The 26,738-nt window shown below is 38.9% G+C and overlaps 1 protein-coding gene across 5 annotated transcripts in view; it reads right to left on the minus strand.

Annotated features, from left to right (window-relative positions):
- NCKAP1 (NCK associated protein 1) overlaps positions 1-26,738 on the minus strand; it is a 112,557-nt gene that overhangs the window by 76,864 nt on the left and 8,955 nt on the right. For 3 of the 5 annotated variants that reach the window (XM_084643282.1, XM_084643281.1, XM_084643283.1), the window contains exon 2: positions 10,881-10,991. In XM_084643282.1, the coding sequence (XP_084499408.1) occupies positions 10,881-10,991 (111 nt within the window). Of the gene's footprint in view, positions 1-10,880; positions 10,992-12,201; positions 12,220-26,738 lie in introns of all 5 variants that reach the window. The other 2 variants (XM_084643280.1, XM_084643279.1) reach the window with 1 other exon arrangement.

Here is a 26,738-nt window from a genome sequence, read left to right on the forward strand (position 1 = left end):
TCTTTTTTCCCCTCCTACTTCAAGCAAGTGACTAACTAAGGACACAAAAATCACACTCTTCCTCTCCAAAATGCTTTCTTAGGGCACTAGATCAGCTGGACTGCTCCTATTAAGTCTCCGTGGTCAAATTAACAGATTTAAAATCCAGAAGGGAACATTATGATTATCTACTCTGACCTCCTGCTTAACAGGCCACAGAACTTCTCCCAGTAATTTCTGTAGGAAGACCGTAACTTCTGTTTATTATCTGCATTTCCGCAGCACCCAGAAATCCTCATCACAGACCAGGTCCACAACGTGCTGTACAAACACAGAAGAGACTGTTCCTGTCCCAAAGAACTTACAATCTGAGTATAAGACAAAAGACAACAGACTGATACAGACAAAGACGAGAGAGTACAAGGAACCAATGAGACTATATTGGTCAGCATGACAGACAGCGGTCTAAAGACACCAACAAGGGAACTATTTTCCAGTTTTTTAGTGGCATCACGGTAAAGGAGAGTTTTAAGGAGGAATTTCAAAGATGACAATACAGTAACTTAGTGGATGTTTACAGAGAGCTCCAAGCATGGCGGAAAAGCATTAAGATACTTGTCTGAAGATTTAACATGTGGGCAGTTGAGGCTGACATCATGAGCCAATTTGAGACAGGAGCCAATATTCTGATAGTGATCCAGGGTTGAGAGTTCAATCCTTGAGGGGGCCATTTAGGGATCTGGGGCAAAAATTGGGGATTGGTCCTGCTTTGAGCAGGGGGTTGGACTAGATGACCTCCTGAGGTCCCTTCCAACCCTGATATTCTATGATTCTAAGTTGCTCCAATGTTTAAATTACCCTCACGTTAAAAGTTTGTGCCTTTTCTAGTTTGAATTTGTCTAGCTTTAGCTTCCAACTATTGGAACTTGCTATGCCTCTTTCTGCTAGAATAAGCAGCCATCTACTATCAGAAATCCTTCCCACATAGGTGTGACAGATATGACCAACACAGGCATATACTTAAGACTATTGCATCGACTTTATAAATGTTATCTGCACCTTTGTGAGTTAGACGGAATTGTAACTCCATGGAGGAGGTTTGCTGAACTATAATCAGTGAGAGGCAATTACTGCAAACCCTGGGACCAGTATAAAAGTCTAATGAGGTACCATTAGGAGATTTGTGCACGTATTAGGTAAGACCAAGCCTGAGGGGAGTAAGAAAGGCTTCTGGTACAAAGGGCCAGCCTAAACTGACTGCATAGGCTTTTGATCAGAAAACTGACATGAACCTTTAACCAAGAGTGCACACTGCTGAAGGGTCTGAAGGACTTTGACACCTACCAGATCCCCAACATGGAAGATGGGTGACCTCTTGTAAGTTTAATATGTGTTTTGACTTTGTTTTATTATATGATTTCTGTAATGCTTTGGTCCTTAAATAAATTTGCTCTGTTTTTTGAAAGCTGTTGGTAAGCCACTATCATTGTCCCTGGAGAAACAGCAAAAATGCAGGTGCCGAGCTAGGTCAGATCTGTTGGGAAATACAGAGTGCATGGCAAGAGAAGGAGCAGGCTAAATCCCCAGTCTGGAGGGAGAGAGTCATGGGACTTTGCTTATACAGGCAATGCCTTGATACTTGAGACCTAAAGGGGGCAACCCTTGAGGAGACCACCATGGAGTCAAACGTGCAGTTACCCCAAAACTGTGACAGTAGGACTTAGACACCACAATTCAAATTACCTCTTAACCGCTGCAATCTTTTTAGTTTATCCAAGAGCTTTCTTAAGGCTCTCAAGTCGAAAATACAAAAGACATTTAATGAAGTAAAGGACATACCGGAAGTACGCAGAAGACATTTTCAGTGGAAGGCCCCATACCACCCAAGTTCTCCCCAGTTGATGCAAAACATCTATTCAACCAAACCTGTTTAGTAACTGTCAAATTATTTGGGGTAAGGTGGTATGCTCATGTTTTAGACATATGTTTCTGGATACCTGAACAGTTAGAATTACAGTGTTGACTATGCAGTGTAGCCACAGCCATGTAGGTTCCAGGATATCAGAGAGAAGGTAGGTTAGGTAGTATCTTTTATTGGACCACAGTGTCTGGAGTGGCTCACGTCCATGAGTGCTTACCTCTGGGCAGACACCCCAACCCCTGGTGGTATGTTCCATAGTAAGATTTCACCTAGCCGGTGACAAATGATAAATGACAAGTGATAAATGGCCACTTACACCAAAAATCACCAAACATTCAATTGTCTCTCTTGCCGACGGAAGTTGGTCCAATAAAAGATCTCTCATGCACCTTGTCTCTCTAGGGTTGGACTATGAAACAAACAAAATAGACATTTCTATACAGTACATATAAAATCAGAAATTGATTTTTAAAACACAAGTCCAAAATATTTTCATAACTATCTTTGGTAGTCATCCTCCCCTTTCCCCACTTCATACTTCTCTCCCCTATTTATGCTGGTCTACCACACAACAACAGATGAGAGAAAGGTAAAATGTTATGCTAAAACCACAAAAATTGGAAGAGGGGACCTTCCAAGACAAGGAAAAACTGAAATTAGATGTAGGTCACTTTTTAAAAAACTGACTAAATTTCAGAAGTTGATGAAATCTCTTTTTAAATACCCTTGTGTAAACAAAGCAGACAATATGTAAATCAGGTGCTAAACACAATTGCAAGTGAAGTCAAGATAGATGGGAACATAACACCATTAACTGAGCAAATAGTTAAACAGAATATAAAACTTTGATGATTTAGTGTAACATTTAAGTACAAGAAATGTATTTACTAACTACACTGAAATAAATTTCAGCTGCAAGAACTTTGCTATTCAACTGCAATGGCATAATGAACATTATAAGCACATTCTAATCCCAACAGTGACAGGCAATCTAGATAGCTGGCACCTAAGTAGAAATTAGTTCAGCTATCCAAGACTGATGCGTCGTCTTAGTACTGCAGAGGAAAAGCATTACAAATCATGGGTGGGGGTAGGATAACAATCATGTCACTTTAATCTGCAGCAAATTCGAAGTGCTACATCAATAGACTTTGGAATATCAATTCCAAGTCAATACTAATTTGGCACTTCAATCTACACAAGTTTATCCAAACCTAAGAAACAGAGACTATTTAGTTACATGTCTGAGGAAGAAATGATATGCCCCGGGACAGGGCTTCATCCTAGAAAAGGAGTTTTATCCCATGACCATTCCTGATGTAGTTGCAATTTATGTAGTACAATGCCAAGCTCTTTGCAGTTATAAGGCTGCAATGATCAGTCTGGGAAAGAGGGTTTCTCATAGCTGTGAGAGATACAACACTTCACAGAAAATGGGTAAAGAGAAGCAAGTTTTTGGTAAACTCAATGTTAATCCTTTTGACATTTTAAACCGCAATTGCTTCTTTCCTAGAGAGCAGCCTGTCCCAGCCTTTATGTTATATGTGCATATTGATTATTGTATTGTTTCCTCATGAGCAGGAAACTTTTCTTAAAAACAAAAAACAAACAAACAAAAAAACAAAAAAAAAACACTTCTTGGAATTTGCCAGTATGTGAGGTAGCTAGGTAAGTTACACTCTGAGCCTCTCACCCATAACCCAATTTTTTTTAAATGATATTTGAATTACCGCTATATATGCTAAAGTACTGGAAAAATTTCACTAATTTCAAAATTTCCCTTTATGCATTGTGTCCCCTTCAGGGTATCTTAGTGGTAAATCTGAAAAGCAAATGGTTGGCTGAAGGGATACATATTATTCAGGTAAGTGCTTTGTACAAGAAAAGATGTGTTTATTAAAAGTATCTATACCTCAAGAAGTTCAGTTAACATAATGGCTACTTGGCAACTATACAACGTTGTTTTAAGTATTGCATTGAACATAAAAGCATGTAAATGGCTAGTCAGTACAGTGTGATAACGTCTTCAACTAAGTTAGATCTCTGGATGCCTTACGCTATGGCTTTGACCTCCTATCTCAGACTGATGATCACTGTTATTCAAACAGTAGATCATGAAGTGGAACAGAAGCTACATCTCTGGATGTCTTATGCTAGGGAGTTGGCCTTCTGTCTCGGACTGATCATTGTTATCAAACCAGTATGTCATGAAGTGGAACAGAAGAAAAGAGAATCACCTAGCTCAGCGGTTCTCAATCAGGGGTACACAGAGTTCTTCAGGGGGACATCAACTCACCTAGATATTTGCAACAAGCTACATAAAAAGCACTAGCAAAGTCAGTACGAACTAAAATTTCATACATTGACTTGTTTATACTGTTCTATATACTATTCACTGAAATGTAAGCACAATATTTATATTCCAATTGATTTATTTTATAATTATGTGGTAAAAATGAGAACCTAAGCCATTTTTCAGTAGTAGTAAGCTGTGACACTTTTGTATTTTTATATTTGATTGTGTAAGCAAGTAGTTTTTAAGTGAGGTGAAACTTGGGGGTACGCAAGACAAATCAGACTCCTGAAAGAGGTATAGTAGTGTGGAAAGGTTGAGAGCCACTGACCTAGCTGCCCAAACAACAGCATGTGCACTGAGATCTAAAACTGGAAGAAAAATCAGTAGTGGTGACAAAGGAAGTGTGACATCTTTCAATATTTTGCATCTGTTGTCAGAAATGGGTCTGTTCAAGGGATGGGGTCATTATTCCACTACTATAGTGTAACAAGAATATGAATGATATACATCAGTAATAGTTGGCATATTGAAATCCTGCTTACTTATTCAGATCAATATTTTTAACAGGTTTCAGGAACACTACATCTCAACTGTCTTAAATTACTGAATCAATTTAAATGATTAAAATGATTAAAAAGTTAAATTTAAAGCTTACCTAACCACATGGTAACTACCATTTTGAAGAAGAGAAACTATAGCAACATTTTTAGCACCCACTCACACACTCTTTGCCCCGAAATAATATATATATACACACACACAATCCCATCAGGTTATATTCCACAAATTTCAAGAAAGTGGCCCTATGCCAATCAGGCTGTAAATCTTTTCTTGCTTGTCCTTGAAACTAAAATAACTCTACCCTGTGGTTCTGGTAAGCCCCGCCCCCTCTACTGTGTTATGTAAGAAGGGTAAAGGCAGAGGAACAGCAGAAGCAAGCTGTGAAATTGCCTTCTAGGAAGTTAGGTGTGTGCCAAGAACGATTAACTTCATTTTCCACTCATACAAGATGGCTGCAAAGACATATGCTCACAGCTATTTAAAGTCATAGGAACCATTGAAAATTACACAGGTATTTCTATCCTTGGCATTTCTAATATATCAATTAAATAAAGTTGTGTAACAGTTTACTAAGCTGCTCACTTCATTAGTTACTGGATAAAGTCTCAATGCATATTGAAATAAGGACACTCTCTCTATAAAAGACTTTCCAATATAATCAATAGGAAACTGCTTTCCAGTGAGTACTGTTACCAACTTCGAGATCCCTTCAATTTCCTCAATTTGAGAAACAATGTGAAAGATGTCAGTACTTATAAGGATTTCCCCTATGCAGTTTAGCAGAACAGCATGGAGACTGGATCCATTACACACAACCAGATACAGAATTAAAGGGATATCCTTGGAGGATCATTCAGATCCCACCTTGACTCCACAGGAACTTGGGGAGAAGCTATCAAAAGGAAGCTAAGCTTCAGTAGGTTCGTTTTCCAATGTCATCAGTTTGGTGGCAGGTCTTCAACCTGCACTAAGGGAGTAAAGAGGACAAGTAAAAATAAAGCCATAAACTGCCATGCTTTTGTGGGGGGGTGGGGTGGGGGTGGGGGTTGTAAAAATATACAGGGCTAACTTTAAAAAAAAATAGTTCCCGCATTTAAACACCCAAGTTGCCGAGTGCTGAGCTCTTTCGAAAATCTGGCCCAAAAAGACCTCACCCCACTACAGTGGAATTTTGCTTTTGAATTCAATGCAGCCAGGATTTCACCTGAAGGTCTATCTACTCCAACGAACTTTTAAAATATTTGTAATTTCAGTCAAGACACAGGAAAACAGAAATACTGAATAAAATTCAATCAGAAAATGGCATTAGTTATCAGCTTGATATACAACAGCAGTTAAAGTAAGTAAGATAGGCTTGTTTTTAAAAGAGACTACTGACACACCCGACAGTATACTCCAATACGTGAAAAATCATGACGACTGGTTATGGCTCTAACATCTAGAGACTCAAGAGTATGAATTTGCTTGTTCAGATCAAATGCAACAAGTAAGGTTCCCAATCCTACATCAGGTCCTGTATAACTGTCATTCTTGCATGGCTTTGGAGAGGTACAGTAATTCCTGTATTAGGTTCTCCCTCACACATCACTAACTGGGCAGTCATTTGAAGCTTCTCACCACCCGAACAATTTACTTATATTTCCACTAGGAAACTGTAGTGTCATATATGCAGGCTAGCCTAACTACCCACTGCTAGAGTTTGTAGTATATCATTACTGCCAGTCTTAAAAGGGACATCAAGTAGAAGGTCTATGAATTTTTAAAAAATAAGTTAAGACTAACATATGTTACACATACCTCAGACTCCCCATGCCAGTTAAGGTTTTTTAATCATATTTCTTTTATCTGCTGCTGTGTAAAATTCCAACAGGATTCTGACCATAAAGGCAAAACTATTAGACTACTTGAAGATGCTGTCAAATTCCCACAAAATGTGGGAATAAAAAAATAATTCTCACTAATCTTTATTATCGTCTGTTATATACAAAAAAAGATGAAAAATGTTCAGGCAGAAGAACAATTTTATAATTGGTGTATCCTTTTAAAAAGCATGCCCAATAAGCATTATTTTTTCAGCAAACTAACAATAGCTTCCAAATATTGCCCAAGTCTGTCCAAGGATTTTGAGTCGTATCTTTGACCTTCATAGTACTGGATTAATTAGGTGTTTTTTTCTCATTCTAACTGTAGTCAATATAAAGTTGTTAACCCATACTGACATGGGTGATTAGCACTTAGTGATACCTGACAGTGTATGAATTATTTAACACAGCATGCCAAAAGTTGAAGTAAGTGGTAGGAAACCAGCAAATGAATAAAGAAGTTTCTGAACAAAAATGTAAACGTTATCAGTAGTCAAGTTAAAAAAATAAAGATTCACAACCATCTCAGCAGCTTCAAAAACTGTCAGCCTTATATTCAAGACATTCCCATCAAATAAAATTCTATCTAGTGAGATAGAAGAGCAGAACACTGAGTGAGACATTCTCAACGCTGCTAACTTTATCAAAACTTTGAAATGACAACAATTTAAGTCAGATTCCAGGCCTTTCAGCAGCTCTTCAGAAACCCTGTCTGTTCGTCTTTGACACCAAAAAATGGCAAAGATAATTCAGAGACTATGCCATTAAAAACAACTGAAAAGCAGACAAACTTGAATTGCAACCTTCTTATTCTATCCTTGCCTTCCTTACAGCACACAGTGAGGAATTCACTGCAGCCTTTCACCTTAGATCCACTAATCTAGAAAGACTAACTCTCATATCCACTTGATGCTGCAAATGAAGAAAGAGCAACAACTAAAGGATGAATTAAAAGAAGTAATGACACTGAAGTAAGGTGACTGGCTGAACATGAAAAATGACAAAGAAAAGAGTGTTTCCACTTACTGCTATTAATTCTGTGTCTAAAAAGAAAGGCATAGAATATTGTGTCCAAATAGCTGAAGATGCCAGAGAGACACATGCGAAGAAGAGAGATTATTTTTTTCATTGTGTAAGAAAATGCCAAAAGGTGAGTACAGGTTCCTATATTTCAAGCATTTCAAAGTGAAGATCTAGATATCTGTACCTAAAGCATGTTTCTAAAGGAGGCTGTATCACAGTTCACTGCATCAAGATGGTGGAAAAAAATGGAATTCAGAATCATGAGTTTTAAGACCCCATACTGCTGTTCATCTAGTTCAGCATCAATTGTGTATTTTTAGTACACTTCAACTGACTTGATTAAAACTTTACATATATTATGGTAGGTACTGAAAATGAGAACAAGTTGGTAAGCGATTAGTATCTAAGGACAGACAGAAAAAGTGGTAGGCCTTACTAGTTACTGGACTGAGTATCAAATTCTTAAGTTTTACTGAGAAATATATGCTATTTATTTTGAATTGTGTGAATAAACATATTGCACAGTGAATCAAATTATATGATTCAGGATTCATATTGTATTTGTTTAATGAAATATGTGGGTTTTTCAATTTCTCATTTTGTCTTTAATCTGAATTACAGGAATGGGTGGGTGAGGTTCTTTGCCCTGCAATGCGTAAGAGGTCACACTAGATGGTCATGGTGGTCTGTTCTGGTCTTAAAGTCTAGGAGTCTAAAAGTGGGTTTTTTCTCAGATTGTGAAAACAAAACCACCAACATGAACTGAATGCTCATGATTTTCTGAGCACTCAAACCTGCTCAGCTGGCAATTTCATCTGCTGACAGACAATAGCTGTATCAAATTCAAAGGTCTGGATGCACTGCTCTGAGCAGTGGTAATTGCTACACTTGAAACTGGAAAAATTCAAGTCTCTACGAAAAACTGGTAGGAACTCTTATTACATATGTTAAGATCACGTAACTGTTGTCCCTCTAGTAATGCTCAATAGTGTTTTACTTAATGGTGTTTCTGTGCCAGTGAACTCCTTGTCCCTTGCGGGTCTCTGAACATCTGCTTCCTTAGCAGAGAAGCTCGTCAGTGTGCTCTGCGACTGTAATGTCCACTGGCCCTTGAGTTGGGAGGAGTGGGAGAGAGGACGAGGAAGGAGGGAAATCTGGCCCCTTCCTGCTTCTTACTGAGTCAGACATTCTTAAATTTTGAAGAGGTTTCATTTGTGAACAAAAAATAGCTTCTTCAAAATAAGAGATGCATTGCATCCATCATGGAGACTTGATTTTGGCCTCCTTAGGTCCGTGTCTTTATGGTAAAAACTGCCTTTCTGCGCCTCTGAAGTTTCTGTATCACACAGATGTGAAAATATCAATTAAAAACTCACTTCATAGCCTCCAAAATTAATTGTAGATCGGTAACTGCCTGGTGTTCTGCCATAGAGGCAGAACTTCTGAAGGTGAGAAAAAGTACAAACTACTACTAGAGCAAGAATTAAATGTCCTTAAGCTCTAGACTACAGATTCATCTTTAGAAGACGTGTGGAGTGTATATTATAAATAATGTAATTTTCTTTCAGGGATATTGAGAAAAGGATGCATAATTTATTTTCTCCATATACAGCCATGAACCTCACCCTAAAATCATTAGAGATTGTCACAAAATGGAAAGTCAACAAGTTCAGATTTTTTACAAAACTGTGCTTGTTAAAATATTTCAACCTGCTCTAATCTACATATTTGATCTTCAGAGAATCAACTTCTTAAGAATGTAACACTATCTAAAATCTAATCCAAATATACCCAGGTATGACAATCCACAGAGGCTATTTGCAAGAGTGTTTTAACTGAAGTTCATTTCTTGTGCTCAATACCTAGCAATGTGCCATTTTATTTTTAATAGGAGATGAGCTGTAATAAAAAGTTGACAATTATAGAGGTTTCACTGGACCTGGTTTAAGAAAAGTGTAGGTATATTTTTACTTTTTACATAAGTCTAAGAGATGTTTTTATGTTACTGAAAGACAAAAATTCAATACATGAAGATAAACAATCTTAAGAATTGTAAATAATGCAAACATATTCAAGAATACAAAAGAATGCATTGTTGTGCTTAAATAAAAGTTCCCTTATTTAAAAAGAAAATGCACTTTTATCGGTTGTTATTGGCTTTGCTGGAGATATTACTTGGGACCACTAGCTACTGTTAGTACAAACAATAAAAAATAAGAACTAGATGCAGCTTAAGGCTGCCAAAATGGAAACTGCAGAAATAGGAGAACGCTCAAAGTGAGCCTAAATAATTGTCTTGAAAATGGGAGTTCTCAAGCAGCCGTGCAAATAGTTGCATACATGAAACATGCAAATCCATTACCTACCTCCCTTTCCACTTCTGGAAAGAAAAAAGCATATAAAGAAATCTTCCCCATGACTTTACAATTCTAAACAGTCACAGAGCAACCCATGTGTGTAGATCTTTCCACTCCTAACAGAAATCACAGCAATCTCATACAAGTCTCTCTAAAATGTTAGAAGCTAAATTCAGCAACACTGGTACAGGATCTAAAATATACTTCCTTGTATCAGCAAGCTCACTATATGTAAGCTTGGAGGGGGAAGAACCCTTCCTTTGGAAGAAAGCTGGGGTTCCTACTATTGCACTCAATAGGGATTTCTACTGTGTATGTCGAAACATCTTTAATTCACACAGGGACTGACCATACACATTCTACTAGCATGAGTATCCGTGCGGAGCAACTAAATTGTTAAAACTCCCTTCTGTCTTGGTTGTCTCAGTTGTGTTGGCCAGTCCTCTCTCATAAGTAAGGCTCGATTTAGTCCTGGGTACTTTTAGTAAAAGTCACGGACAGCTCACAAGCAATAAACAAAAATTCATGGCCATTGACTTGTCCATGATTTTTACTAAAAGTACCCATGACTAAATCTTTTTTTTTTCTCCTGGCAGGGGGAGGGGTGGCCACTGCTCAGGAAGTCCCTGGGGCCAGCCGCACTAGTTAAAGCAGGTTTAACCTAGAAGTATAGGTTAATATATTCTTTTCTTTCCCTGTTTAGACAAACAAAGGCATTGTCACACTAGTTGGACCAACAGTCCATCTAGACAGGTAATCTGTCTCCAATAGTTGTCAGCAACAAGTCCTTTAGAAGAATGTGTAAAACCCCTACAAAGCAGAGTTATGCATCAAAAGGTTTAAGCAGACTGCATATTTACATAATCATTTGGGTTACTTACATTGTTGTTGCGTGTTTCTACAGCTGGAAACTTTCTGACTATGAATTTGACAGCAGATTCCAGGTTTTTGTCGATGAGATATGATGGTTTTGCTTTGGGGTCCCCACATGCCTACAAAAAAAAAAGGGGGAGGGAAGTGAACTAAAAATACATTCATTCATCTTGCTAAAATTAAGTATTTGTAGCAAGTCTGCAGTCAGAAACTAGAAAGACTTATTGGGTTTTAGTGAGCAGGTGATAAAATGAGTAGGCAAAGTGCAGGGATTGTCACAGCTGGAATATGCAATGGGAGACAGTACAGAGATGCTCTTCTACTGAAAAAAATGCATGGAAGTTTCAAAGCAGTTAGTGCAGAACAGCAGTGAGGGGAAAAAGCTCAATCCTAAAAGAAGAAAAAGATATTTTACTTCTATTCATGGTTTGAGGTAGGGTTGTATTCATCTGAAGCTAATAAACTGTTGGAAAATACAATCATATCATCATCTGTAGAGGAGAGTGCTGGGCATATTAAATGATTAGTGTAACCTATGTAAAGAAAAATAGGAAACAACCTGTATTTAAGTTTCTCTTTCATTGTATTCTGCAAGATAGTTCTCCCTCCTACAATTAAGCTACCAATATTTGCCTCATCTAAAGAAAAGGACTATTTCCAATAGTTAGGAGCATGTTAAATCTACTCGGATTGTAAATTAAATTTTAATTATTCCCTTGACCCTAAGCAAAATTACAGTACTGCTGTCAGCTGTACTTTAAAAACAGCACTTCAAAACAATTATACGAAATATAATACATGGTTCTTAAGTGAAAATGTGAACTCTAAAGTAACTGATTTGGCCACATCAGCAGTACAAAGTTCTCTGGGCAACCAACTAATCAACCACCTTCATCAGATGATGGTGATCCTTGTAAACCTAAATGAATGTTTCTTTAGAAACTTACTACTATAAACTTCAGTGACAAAAACTGGATAGAGACCACTGAGTAATGCTGTACTGTTTAAGTGTGTGAGAAGTGTAATTAAAGGAGTGTTATCTACAAGACAAAATATTGTGCTCAAACTGTACTTCCATTCAAATATTTACAGTTTAATATTAATATTAATTAATCCATAGGGATTTATACCACATCTGTGTCTCATGCAAACTAAATCACATGCTATGTGCTTCTACACAAGATAGCGACCTAGGATGATAGCTCATTTTAATACATTTCCATATTGATTTCTATGGCTGTCGTGGGTTATAGAGACAGAAGTCATGGAGTATGAGACTGATCTGAAAGCGGGCAAGCGGGCAGAGGGAAGGTGAAAAGCTTTGCAAACCTTCCAAACTTGTCCTTGCTGGGAAAGCATTGTAACAAAGAGAGAAAAAATTACACATAAACAAAATATTCTCAAACTCTGGCATCATTACTTTTAAATGAATTAATGCACTTATCTATATTCAACAAATTAAGGTTATGGCTATATTTAACATACTTTCTACTAGATTACCATTCTAAATACACACAAACTATTACATTATTCTGAGTGCAATACATGTTGCATCACCTTAGTTCCCACATATTCTTTCCAAACCGAGTTTGGGAAGGGAGTGGGGTTAACAAGAGACAGCACATGCAACTATAAAAACAGGAGAAAGACTGTCAGTTAATTTTACATACCTGAAAAAGAAACGGTAGCCAAGAATAAAAAAAAAAGTCATTATAGTATAATCCTAAAACTCCTGCTCATATTACAAACAGACTTTCTGGAAAACAACAGACTATGCCAATATATCTACACCTGAGCACCACAGCTGCTAGTTGTCCTGTGGAGAACAAATACAATACTAACCTTTCTTGAACTGTCACCTCGAACTCTCTACAATACTTCAAAAAGTAGTTACAATAAAACTAAAAAATTGAATGCCTATATTTTTAATTAGGAACAATACTTTTTGCTTCAATAGTCTCAGAAGCAAGCACTACAAGTAGAAATTTATTTAAGCATGTAGAGAAGCAGTCCATACTGTACACATCCTTTAGTTTTAAAGTTATTTTTCCATTTTCAAGAATGAAAGCTATTATATTACTGTAGGCAAGAGAGTCAAGAAAGTAAAAAATCCAAGCTTTCAAATTTAGGATTCAAAACCTGAGAGGTTGTCATGGGTTCATCTGCATCTCAGTTTAATTTATGAATTCTACTTTCAATCATTTCACATACATATTCTTTTTTTGTCTGAAGAGAGGGCCAGAGACTAAGGGGCAGGTTTTCACTACCCGCCAGATCGGTGCGTAGTGATAGATCCCTGAACGCGCTCCCCATCGACTCTGGAACTCCAGCTCCCAAGAGACGGAAGTGGAGTCGACAGGGGAGCGGCAGCGGTCGACTCGCAGCCATCCTCACGGCCAGGTAAGTCGACCTAAGATACACAACTTCAGTTACGTTATTCGCATAGCTGAAGTTGCATATCTTAAGTCAACCCACGCCCCCCAGCATAGACCAGGGCTAAGAGCCTTTTCTTCAGCTAGCGACCGAGATCTCCGATCCAAAGTTACAAAATACACAATACTAATATCAATTTTAAATTTAATAGATTCTGTAGAAAAAAATGTGTAGTCCTTTTACTCAGTGCTGTAACCTGAAAGTAACCTCAAAATTTCTCCTTATGCATACACTGCAGCTTAATCACATAATTTAGTGCCTGAACCAAAGCCCACATAAAGCCAATTTCAAAACTCCCATTTACACCAATGGGCTTTGGATCTTACCATTAGCCTTTAAAAAAATCTTGTTGAAACCTTGAGGCAGAGGAGGGTAAATACCATTTTGTAATCCTGCTAGCAAGTATTTATTTGTTGATTCATCATCAAAATATATGAATTGTAAGCTTTTTTGGAAACATTTTGTTTAGAATTTTCAATATTTAATCTGTGGTTAGATACTCAAAAGAACTTTTCAAACCTGAGTGATTCCTTTGAAGACTAACAACAACTTTTTTAAAGGGCTTCAATTTCAAAGTTTTCCACATTTTCTTTCCAGAAGCTTGCCTTCACTTTCTGAAGAGAGGTACATGGGGTGCTTTGGTGAGGATGAGACACAATCTGTGATGTTCAGAAGAGGGTAGAACATAGCAGCTTTGAGAGCATTTCAACTACATCACTTGCTTGCTGAACACTTCAATGGGTAACAAGATATTTTATTCCTTACCTACCTTTTCCAATATTCCAGGGATCCGCCTGAAAGTCCACCTAAGAGCCCCAGCAGTTGATTTGGAGGTAGGAGACTGGCTGATGTGACTACTCCTTTGGCAGCTGCATAGCAGCCTAACAGCAGGTCCATCAACACTTAGCTGGCTGAGGGCCCATTTAGTGTCTGTACCAGCAGCACTTCCTCAGAAGCCCACCGGAAGGAAAGGGGAGGTATCAGAGAAGATTTCTAGGCCAGCTGGTGGGGAAACAGCTCTTATTTTTGGTGAAAAGTAACAGCAGATGCATTGGCCAGAAATATTGGCTAAGAAGGGATCAATACCAGCCAACAGTTCAGCCTAGACAGCCTCTACATATCAGTGAAATTAGCATGTATGTAAACTCCACTGATACTGCAGCTCACACACAAGTTGTGGAGACTGTGTATTGAGTCAGAAGATTCACTAGCTTCTTTACTAGTGCCTCCTTCCCCACAGAGTTAGGGCTTTCAGGAAGCTTATAGGGAGAGCTGACTTTTCTTGTCCACAAGAACAAACTGTTCTTAACCAGGGCATTCCCAGGTTCACCAGCCTCCCTGAGCTAGAGTCCTCGGATGAGGTAGCATGGTGAATCTCTTATTACTCCCAGCACTGTTCCAGCAAGCAGCAATGTAAGATGTAAAGCTATCTTTAAGTTACTCAGGGCTTGTTCTACATTTCACAGATTCTTGCTCCGAAGTCCTCACCACTCACTGAGGCATCCCCAAAGACCTGGTTTCAATCAGGAGGAACAGGAAACAAGTTTAGTTTCTTGAAAGAAAACAGAGATACAAAGCTTCAATTTAAAAAAAAATTGTACTAGCAGAGTGTTGGACTACACAGATTTAGCAAGTGATTTTTGGAGAGTAGCCACATTTTAGAAGATCATATGAAAGCAGACAAAAATATGGAATCTTTAAGCAGGCTTCCACAATGCATCTAGATTGATGGTATCCTGTGTGTCACTTTAAGCTAAATACCGTCCACTAGCATCAAGTTCACTACTGTCAGTTTTAATTTAAACACTACTTTCACATATACTATTTCTTACTCTTATAGTGAGAAAAACAGGTACCATTTTCTTCTAATATGAGACAGGTTTGAGTCATTAAGCTTTCATACTGAAAACTGAGTTCTATGCGAAGCATTACAGTGAGACCTCAACCTGCAGGGAAAGAGGCCTGAAAACACAAAACTTCTGACTACTTTTCCCAAATCATCATAAAACTGAAATGTCTTCAAGATTAGAGCACCAATTCAACATTCCAGAACTTATGTTTACCTATGTTAACCCATATGATTAGGTGACCAGTACTGTCATTGATAAGATCTGCAAGATATGGAGATACAGATGCCCAATTAAGCCAAGTTTTGTTTAACAATACAACCAGAAGATATAAAAAGTAACCAATATTGTAATATCTCGGATTCATATATTTCTAAAACTGAAGCTTTTATTTAGACCGAATCAAAGACTAATGTTCACCCGTTCAAGGAAATACAATGCACCAGACTAAAGGAGTGTGTCAATGCTTAAAGCATCAGGGATCCTTCTCTCTTTATCATATACTTTTCCTTCCTTTCTCCCATGCATCATGGTCATTGCTCAGTAACGGATCTACTAATGCCGCTTCCTTCTTTCATTCAGAAATGTTTTACACAGGACAACACAATGACCACCACTCTTCCCCTGGGTGAAAGCAAAGTATCTGCACAATTCCCAGACCCCCTGTTGGCAGATGGAGCAAGGAAGCAGATGGAGCAAGGAACCAAGCTTGGTTACCAGGCCAGCCACTACTGAACGAACACATCTTTCATCCATTTGTGTGACACCACATGCAACTTCATTTCTGTACCCTTCCCACACTAGACCTCTTGTCACACTCCCAGAATTGTCAAAGTTCTGCACCCATGCAGCTCATGCCCAGAACATTCACTCCACTACCCAGGAAAAAAAGAGTGAAACTGAGCAGTCCTATGCTAGTGTCCCCGGCTGGTGCTACTGTCAGTAGCAGAAGTAACAGTAGAATATTAACTGGATGGGGTAGTAAAAAGAGCAAAGACAGGGATGATGAAAGCAGCACTCAGAATAAAAGTCCAAGTAAATGGTGGGTATTGTTTGTTGGCTAATACAAGTGCAGTGTTAAGAATCAATCATAGAATATCAGGGTTGGAAGGGACCCCAGAAGGTCATCTAGTCCAACCCAAACAAACTTAACACCTCTTTTCCCCACTGCAGCAACCAGGGACACTATGGTGCAGCGTATGCCCAGTCTGAGGATACTTTGCACTCTAGCAATCACCTTAGGTGAACTAAAGAAGCAACATTAATAGATTTCAGTAGGAGTAAGGTTTAGTCTGCCTAAAGGTAACCACAAACACCACACAGCCATCTATTCTCCCCTTAACACCTCAAAAGAGGGAAACCAAAAGCAAGAGAAGAAAGGTTATGAGAGGGAGAAAAACAACTGGAGTAAAGGAGAAGTGAAAAAAAGTGAATACCAATTTTAGAGGAAGAGGAAGATTTTTTAGATACCAGTCAAATCAAAGTTGGATGTAAAATTTTTCAATCACCCATTTGACTGTATGGTGCTGAGAGTAGAGTCCAATAAAAATTAAACATTTTGCTCTTAAATCAAAAGCACTTGATCTTTTTAAAGATTCAGTGTCTTTAGATGCTCTTCAGCAAGCTGGGGGTCAGAAGCCCTCAGGGGGTCGTCAGGTTATTCAATGGGGGGGAGAGGGTTGCGAGCTGTCAGCCTCCACCCCAAACTCCGCTTTGCAGCCTGCATTTATAATGGTGTTAAATAGATTCACAAGTGTTTTTAATTTATGAAGGGGGGGATCGCACTCAGAGGCTTGCTATGTGAAAGGGATCACCAGTACAAAAGTTTGAGAACCACTGCTCCTCAGGCTTGATACCTGGTTAGATGCAGATGCCCCATTCTTAACTAAGTGCAATGCAATGGTGACTTTTCAGCACTTCCAAAAAATCAAATCAAGACCTTAAAAAAAAATATATATTACGACTAAAGCAGCATTCCTGGAATACATCATTCAGAAACTATGGGCTTCCAGCTGCTTCCGAGCTGGAATACTATGCTCAAGGAATCTTCAGCAAGTCATTTCCAAATTCTCTTTTATGCTACTTGCTGTAACATAACTATGCTGGGAAAGATGATGCAACACAAGCATCAAGGTCAATACATAGACTTGCTATTTTAGAAATAAAGTCTCATTAAAACAACAGATACTAGATTCCTATTAAGTTTCAGAGAAGGGTGGATTTGATTTAAATCATGATTTAAATCACTAGCCAGGAAGACTTGAACTAATCATAGATTTCTACATAAAAGTGCATTCTTGTTGGTTGTTATAATACATATTCTTCACAACTCCGAGATAGATGTAAGTTTCATTTTTAGAAGGTACATACTATACATTTTTGAAGTGATTTATTTAGAAAACTTTTCAGGTTAGTTTTACAGCTATATCAGAAAATGAATGATTGTTTGGTTATTTCATTTACCAAAGGTAATTGAAGCAGATATTTACGAAGTCATTGGGAGGTAAACTATCTCCAATTCAACAGGCTAATCATTAATATTTGGAGGATTTACTTGCCATGGCTTATTAGGAGGAGAATTTTTTGAAATTTTGCACTTTTAGAGAGGTAAGGGATTGACTCGGACACAAATTTGCAGAGGGACAATAGGGTTGAGGTCTGTTATTTCTCACCTCTATATATTATTTATTTAAAAACATTTTTACTGTTAACAAGCATGTTATCTCTGAAGACAAATCCAGTTTGAGAACTGCAAAACTAAGCATCTCTGATGGTATCTTCTAGACTGAGGACTGAGTCCTATTGGGTAGATAGAAATATTAACCTAAATAATCTATACAGAAGCCCCTGGAAACCCATAAGATTGGTCCCTAATCCATAAACTACCGCAACTCATTTACAACACTTTTCTTAAATATTACATGAATATATTGTCTCATACTACAGAATTAAAATTTATAATCCCTATTCCATGATGAGATATCTTTGAGCTATAATGTATCTTAATTAGAACTATCTTTAGATAGGTTTTTTCCTTAAAAAGCATTTTATAAAAAAAGTGGGTTTTTTTTAAAAAATCATTGATTTTTATCCATCATTACAGCACATTTGTTTCCTCAGCAATCGATACTAGGATGGTAGTTTGCCACACTTCGTGTTCTCACTTAAGATGAAGATTTTTCCCCATGATCAAATAACATCGCAACCAACTCTGGAACAGCGTCAAAAATTATATCAAAGAACCATAGGATTTCAGTTGCTACATTTTCATTCCTAGTTAATGTGTGCTTTTAAAAGCAAAAGCAGATAATTTTAGTTTGATGTCAGACAGCCTGAACAAGTGCTATATAAGCACAAATTGTCAAATGGAGTTTAATTTGGTGAATAAAGAGACACCATCAAGTCAAGTATTTTTAAAATGTGTTTCCTTATTTGTTAAGAAAAGCTTAGACAGTTTTGAACAAAGAACTTACTTTACTCCATGCTACTTGATTCCTTTTTATTACTATATCTCAGTCTGGATAAGGAAAACAAGGCAGTTTCACTTCCTGGTTCACATGCACTAGACAATACTGCAATATTTGGGTAGCAACATTTGCAAGGAAATGTCTGTTAAAACTCGTAAGTTGTGGAAACTGCTATATTTTTAAAAAGTAGTATTTTCTAGAGGGTGAAATAAAATCCAACGTGATTGATTTTGAAGCAAAATACTCCAATAATTTGGAGAGAGAGCGCACGATATCCAGGGAGAGGCTCTTTTGTCTGGAATAATTACACCATTACAGTAAGAGTTAATTTAGTTACAGCAAAAAACAAAACCTAACATATTTTACTCTACTGAAAAGATCAACCAAATTACTGTGTGTGGCCATACAGGTCACACAATCAGGTCATCATCAGACAGGATCAAAGCAGCTCACATATACAAGACACCATCAGTCTTTAAGACATGGCAACATAGTCTAGTGGATCGAGTACTGAATTGGAAACATGGTCTATTCCTGTTTTATGTTGCTGACCTGCACACATGTCAAGTCTCACTCACTGGGTGGGAGACTCACTCATTAGCATGTTAACTCTCACACACACACCTTCTTAAGACTATCTCACTCATTTTGAGTAAATATATAAAGATAAAAAATATTTTTACTCAGGTGCTGAAAGAGATAATACATCTGGGGCCTCAGACATGGGGCTTAGAGCTTGGAAAGCAGCTTGTGTACTGCGGTAAGCATGGAGACTACCAGCCTGTGTTCTATATGCCGCAAGAGGAGACAGGAGGCTACGAAGTGTGTGTGTGTATTTTTTTTTACCTGATGGTCAAAAAAATATGAGTTCATCCAAAAACCAAGCAGGACTTGATTGAAAGTTTACAGGTTCTGCAAAATACAGTTCAAAATTTAAATCACAGTGGATAAATCAGGGTGGATTTGATTTAAATCAAATTGATTTAAATCACGAGTCAAGAAAACTTGATTTAATCATGGATTTCTACATAAAAGTGAATTCTTGTTGGTTGTTATAACCTTAATACATATTCGTCACAACTCAGAGATAGATGTAGATTTCATTTTTAGAAGATACACACTATACTATACATATACTATACAACCCTGGACAGAAATAGGAACTTGAGGGAAAAAAAAGCCTTGCCTGCTGCCGGGACAATGGCCTTGAATTTGTCCCAGGGTGGATAAAAATCAATGATTTTTTTAAAAAAAATTTCCATTTAATTACTTTATTTTTATAGTCATTTAATTTTAATTAATTTAATTAGTTTATTTTGGATTCTGATTATTTAAGTTTTGCTGTAAATGTGATATGAGCAATCATATACAAACCAAATATTTGTAGTGTTTTTTTCAAATGGATGATTATGACAAGGCGATAGGCAAAATAAACATTGTTGTATTGATAAAAGTTTTCTTTTTTTGTTAGGTTTATATAAAAACAGTTTATTTTTGAATATTTCTCTTGTTCTGTCCACTGACTCCGTCTAAACCAAGGGTTAACAACTCTGGTCCCCAGGAATCTCCAACCATCCAGGTTTTTATTCCATTCAACAAATAATTGTTTTTATGAAAATCCGCTGGTTTGCACTGCTTATAGAATCTTCACATGCCCTAGACAAGTGGTCCCCAAACTTTTTACCTCACGCCCTCCTTGCCTCTGTCCACACACCCCTTCCTGAGACGAGGCTGGGAGCAGGGCCACGGCTCCAGGAGGCAGGGGGACGCGGACAAGGGTAAGGGGGCTGAGACTGGGGCCTTGGTTTGGCAGCCAGGGCTCCAGGGCCAGGAGTGGAGCTGGGCGGTGCTCCGTGGCGCTCCCTCCCAACCCCGCAATGGGGGCTAACCTAAGCCCCAGCCACACACCCACAGTGTTCCTCCAGGGCCCCCCCCCCCAGGTGGGCGCATCGCACAGTCCGACCTAATTTAATACTAATCAGGACATTTAAGTGTTTCATATGCAATATTAAACAGCGTACATTTTAAACAAACTATTAAATACTGGTTGGACTGAAAACCTGGACTACTGGATGCCGCCAATGACCAAAGATGAGAGTCCATGTCTTAAGCAATCATTTAACACATGACCTGGAAAGTCTCACCCTTTGGCCTTGAATCTCACTCTTTGGGGCTTTAAATCTCACTCTTAAGGACAGCCAACCCTTGGCATCTCTGGATCTGCTGCATGACCCTGAGCAGGCCATTTGCCTTCTCTGAATCTGTCTCCCCCTCTTCCCCGCCTTGCTAATTTAGATTGTAAATGTAAGCTTCTCAGGGCACAGCCCAATTCTTAATATATGTTTGTTCAGTCTCTAGCACAGAGTTTCAATCTAGGTTGGAGCCTTTAGGGCAGGGGTGGGCAAACTTTTTGGCCCAAGGGCCACATCTGGGTATGGAAATTGTACGGCAGGCCACGAATGATCACAAATTTGGGGGCCAGGGTGTGGGAGGGAAGGCGGGCTCTGGAGTGGGGCCAGAAATGAGGAGTTCAGAGTGCAGGAGGGGGCTCTGGGCTGGGGCAGAGGGGGGTGTGGGCTCCAGCTGGGGGTGTGGGGTGGGGCTGGGGATGAGGAGTTAGGGATGTAGGATGGTGCTCCAGGCTGGAACTGAGGGGTTTGGAGGGTGGGAGAGTGATCATGGCTGGGGCAGGGAGTTGGGGCCCAGGAGGGGGGCAGGCTCCAGGCAGTGCTTACCTCAAGCAGCTCCTGGAAACAGCAGCATGTCCCCCTCTGGCTCCTACGCGGAAGTGTGGCCAGGCTGTTCTGCACGTTGCCCCGTCCACAGGCGCTGCCCCTGCAGTTCCCATTGGCAGAGGTTCCTGGCCAACAGGAGCTGTGGGGGCTGTGCTTGGGCCATGGGCAGCGTGCAGAGACCCCTGGCAGCCCCTAAACGTAGGAGCCAGAAGGGGGACATGCTGCTACTTCTGGGAGCTGGGCGAAGCCACTGCGGAGTGGGGCCAACCCCCAACCCCACTGCCCGGCTAGAGCTCCAGAGTGGGGCAAGCCCCAGACCCTGCTCCCTGGCAGGAGCTTGAAGGCCGGATGAAAACATCTGAAGGGCTGGATGTGGCCCCCAGGCTGTAGTTTGCCCACCCCTGCTCTGGGGACACCCTAACAAATAACATTTTACAATTAAAAATACTCAGTTTTGAAATATTCCAGTGCAATTTGAGAAAATGCATAATTGTGAACAAGGAGATAAATGCATCGAGGATACATTAGAGCAAAGGTATAGCAAATTAATATTATGTTGTTTCTACAAGTTAGAAACACTTTTTTTCCCTACTACCCCCTTCTCCTCTTTTTGGATACCTTAGTCCAGCCCATTCCCCTTGCTCCAAAAGATGTAGAAGGGAAATATCCCCAAAACAGGATCTTTGTATTAGTAATGAAGGTGCATATTTCAGTTGGCCAGAAGATAGTTGGCAATTACATCAGTATACACTCATGTTCATTATACTTCTATTCTCCAACAGAAACTACACATCTGTGAATGTTCCTGAACTAAAGGGTCATGCTTGGGAGCACAGCATGTTCTCACTCCTACATTAAGCCATCAAAAAAACATTCTTGCTTTACTTTCTGAATGCAATTTTAAAGGCAAATATTGTTATTGAATGTAGCTACACTGAGACCCAAAAAACTAAAATTATCTTTTGATCAGTTAGGTAATTATCTCATCTATATAAAGAAATCACAACAATGCATGAAATAATCTGCACTCCAAAATAATGAACTATACATACGTGATTGTATTTTTAGCAATAGCAGAATACTTGCCATCCACTGAGGCTGCCTTTATTAAAAAAAAATAGTTTAAGAACTTTAACATAGCTTCAATTGCTAAAGAAATCACTCGTGTAAGATAAACAGGAACTAAGCCCTATGTTTAAAAGTATGTAAAAATGGCATAAAACAAGAGAAATGGTTAATATGTGAAAGTAAACAATTGGACTGACACAGTATCACTCTGCACTTAGGATCTGTAGTCTGTGCCAGAACCAGTAGATTAACCACATGTTGATTTAACCTTTAATCTAGTAATTGTTGAGAGAATTACAGAAGGGCTCCACTACCTTCTATTAAAAAAATACAGAACACAGAGTGTCAGACTGTTACACCTAAAACCGTGCATATCTTAAAATGAACATTTAAAAAACACAGCATTCAAAGCAGGACTTCTGAACATTTATACGGATTGCTCATAGACATCTAGGGCTAGAACCACAGAGAGATTTAGATGCTGCATCATTCAGTGTTGCAATACCTAACTTAAAGGAACCTTGTCACCCAGTGAAATCTGCAGCCCTGAGCTAGACTCCTAAGCTCCCAATACAATACCAGGGGAAGAGACAGGTGCCTAAGAAAGAAATCCACAAAAGCAAACATGCTGAGCAGGAAGCCACCTAAGCTAGTCAATAGGAAATGCCAAGGAGAGGGGTATGGCTAAGCCCCATTACTCAAAGGGAGTTAGGAGCTGAAGGCTGGGTCAGAGGGAAGCACCTGTCTCGTCTTGGGATTCTCAGCCATGAATTCTCTCCTGGAGTTAGGCTCCAAAGACATTTTTAGTAAGAAATGCCAGAGAAGGAGATGGTCATGGAATCCCCTTTGTAACTTTTATCCCCATGGTAACTACTAGAGCACTCACCCATTATGAGAAAAACAGGTTCAATTCCCCCTTTGGCCTGATAGAAAGAACATATTTGAACTTGCGTCTCACCCCTCTCAGGACGCTCTACCCACTGGGCTATTGGGTATTCTGGGGCCGGTTTCAATCTCTCCTGTTGAAGCTGTTCCACTTCGTATAAATATTCACTGGATCAGAGAATGTGATGACTCTGAAAGCCGAGTGGTTAGGGCATTCAGCTGGAAAGTCAGTGACAGGATCCAGTCCACCTGCTCCAATGCATATTAAATTTATTTATACAGTGGAATGGCTTTAACGGGAGAGCTTAAGAAAGACCTGCTGCTCCAGAATACCAGATAGGCTACTGGTCAGGGCACTATCCTTTAAATTCCTTCTCCACATTAGGCAGAGGGGAACAGAAGCGGAGTGACTGCTTTAACCACTGGAGTAAAAGTTTTGGGGGACCTGACCAACACACCCGTCTCCTGTTTTGGGTGGGTTTAGGAGTGTTCAGATCACATGTACCAGATCAGGACATACAGGTGAGGCAGATGCCGAGAATGTCTTGTTTGAGGATCCCGCTAGGGTTTAGGCATGAGCTATGTACCCAAGCACCTAGACCAAGGCAACTGTGTGCACGCTCAATGGCAAAGCTCAGGTACCTAGGCAACTTTAATGGTGGAAATGTAGGTGCATAGGGACTCTTGGTGTGCATGGTTAGGCAGCAGCTGAGAAGTGGTTTTCAGGACCTCAGTGCCACCTAAATATTGGACTTTAGCACTTAAGTGGATCTAGCTCTTAGTATTCTTCCTCTACTGACTGCTCCGTACACAAGGATGCTCACAATCCAAACCACAGCCAGATGGTCATATTTCTTGACTACCAGTCTTATAGTTTTCCTTTAAATAAATATGTTGAGGCCAAGTATCCAGGTAAATCAACTTTATACAAAAATATCAGTTAAATGCATATGCCAAATGCCAAACAAACTAAGGGCTGAAAAAGCAATAATCTTAAAATTGCCCTGCAAAATTCTCCACCCTACCCTTGAGAGAGAGGCTGAATAAATCAGTAACTTCTTCAAGGGGCAACGGCTGTGCTCAGTTACATCACTGAACCCACTGAAACCAATGGGAGTAAGAGCATATGACTAAGCATAGAAAAATTTTGCTCTAGAAAGTTAGTTACTACACAGTGGACATATTCTACCCTTGATCTTTGTGGAATCAATCTTCTCTATTATAAAACTGGTTTCAATTACTTCAATGGGAGCTGCAGTTCATCAATACCTCTCAGGTTCATGCTCATTATCAGTAGGATATGTGCTGTGAAGTGAGGATAATTATTCATCTGGCCCATGGACAACAATTAAAAGTGGAAAGCAGCCTTCTTCACAGAGCAAGTATAACATCCAAATTCAAATAAAAAATATACTGGTAAATCCAGATTATTCAAAATTCTAGGATAGCCTAAGGCTTTGGAAATTTGGATAATTGGGATAAATGATAGCTATGATTAAATAAATATGGTAAGAAAGAGGGAAGTAGGCTCTATGAAACTTCATGGAGGTGTCCTGGTGTAAATGAACAACCTTTGGAAAAAGTGGTTAGATTCTATAACAGCTGACATGCAGATTTCTAAATACCTATGGACTCTATCTAGGAAGATAGAACTGTCCACAGAGTCAAAAGCTACACTGACAAAGAATGAGCAACGAGCAGAAAGGAAGACTCATCAGATGGACAACTGCAGTTTGTGACTGTAGTTGAAGCCAGACTGGGAATTCATCGAAACAATTAGTGAGAGACATGACCAGAGGAGTTAGTTTCTCCAGCATTTATAAGAATATAAGAAGGGCCATACTGGGTCAGGCCAAAGGTCCATCTGGCCCAGCATCCTGTCTTCCAACAGTGGCCAATGCCAGGTGCCCCAGAGAGAATGAACAGAACAGGGAATCATCAAGTGATCATCCCCAGCTTCTGGCAAACAGAGGCTAGAGACACCATTCATGCCCATCCTGACTAATAGCCATTGATGGACCTATCCTCCATGAATTTATCTAGTTCTTTTTTGAACCCTGTTATAGTCTTGGCCTTCATAACATCCTCTGGCAAGGAGTTCCACAAGTTGACTGAGTTGTGTGAAGAAATACTTCCTTTTTGTTTTAAACTTGCTGCCTATTAATTTCATTTGGTGACCCCTAGTTCTTGTTATGAGGAAGAGGAAATAACACTTCCTTATTTACTTTCTCCACACCAATCATGATTTTACAGACCTATCCTATCCCCCCCGTCGTCTCTTTTCCAAGCTGAAAATTCCCAGTCTTATTAATCTATCCTCATAAAGAAGCTGTTCCATACCCCTAATAATTTTTGTTACCTTTTCCAATTCCAACATATCTTTTTTGAGATGGGGCAACAACATCTGCCCGCAGTATTTAAGATGTGGATGTACCATGGATTTATATGAGAAAGGGCAGGCTGGAAATAGGAAAATACTAAGATCATATGGAAAAATACAGGAAAACATAAAATGATCCAACACAGAAAAATTACATTAAGGTCTGGTTCTGCAAAGGTGGTACAGTATTGCAAAACATCCATATGGCTTTCCAAAATTTAGGGTATGTTTTTAGTAATTTGCATTAGATTTCTTTGACAATCCCCAAAATGTACAACTAATCTACACAATGCTAATTACAAGATACCCTAATAAGAGATGTAGAAACTCCTGAGCCATTGCATTCTGCTGTATGGCAAATTCATATGCCACACAAGAAAATCATGGGCAAGTGTTCTTACAGTACATATATTTTTTTGCTTAAAATATGCAAAAAAGGCTCAGTCTAAAACTTTTTTAGGAACAGTAAGTTGCACTTTATGTATGAGTGGCCTGAAAGGGACTCATTTAATAGTTAGGCAAAAAGGTAATTCAGAGATAGAGTTACATCATCACCTCTGAATTTCCCTAGGTTTGTCATTTATTTGAAGCTAATTATCAGTTATTAATGTCTAATTTTGAAAAAACCCTGGAGTGGGGGAGAAAGGAGAGAAAAAACAGCAATTCCATTGAAAAGCTATACTGGAAGTTCAACATATAAAGAAACTCTTTACACTATAAATGAATAGATTAAGATTAAAAAGTGATTGCCTTAACATCTCTGGTGAAGGCTGCCACAGCTGACTCATTCTGTTAAATTTCCCATACTGTGTGGAAGTCTACAGTTTATTAATCAACAGGCTTGTTTACTGAAAAAGTCAATGTGAATGAGGGCTTTCATACAAGAACTAAACAAGTTGCTGTGAAAAGTCATCTGTAGGATATGGACAAATTATTTCTCACAGTAAAGCTTTGAATGCTTTGATGCTTCTTAAGAGTTTTGACAAACTTTCTCCTACAATGGCACATGCTTAATTCTGTATCACAGAAGTTCCATGAGTTATTTGTATTG

The sequence above is a fragment of the Lepidochelys olivacea genome, assembly GCF_965140295.1.
Source record: "Lepidochelys olivacea isolate rLepOli2 genome assembly, chromosome: 11".
NCBI classification, from domain to species: Eukaryota; Metazoa; Chordata; order Testudines; family Cheloniidae; genus Lepidochelys; species Lepidochelys olivacea.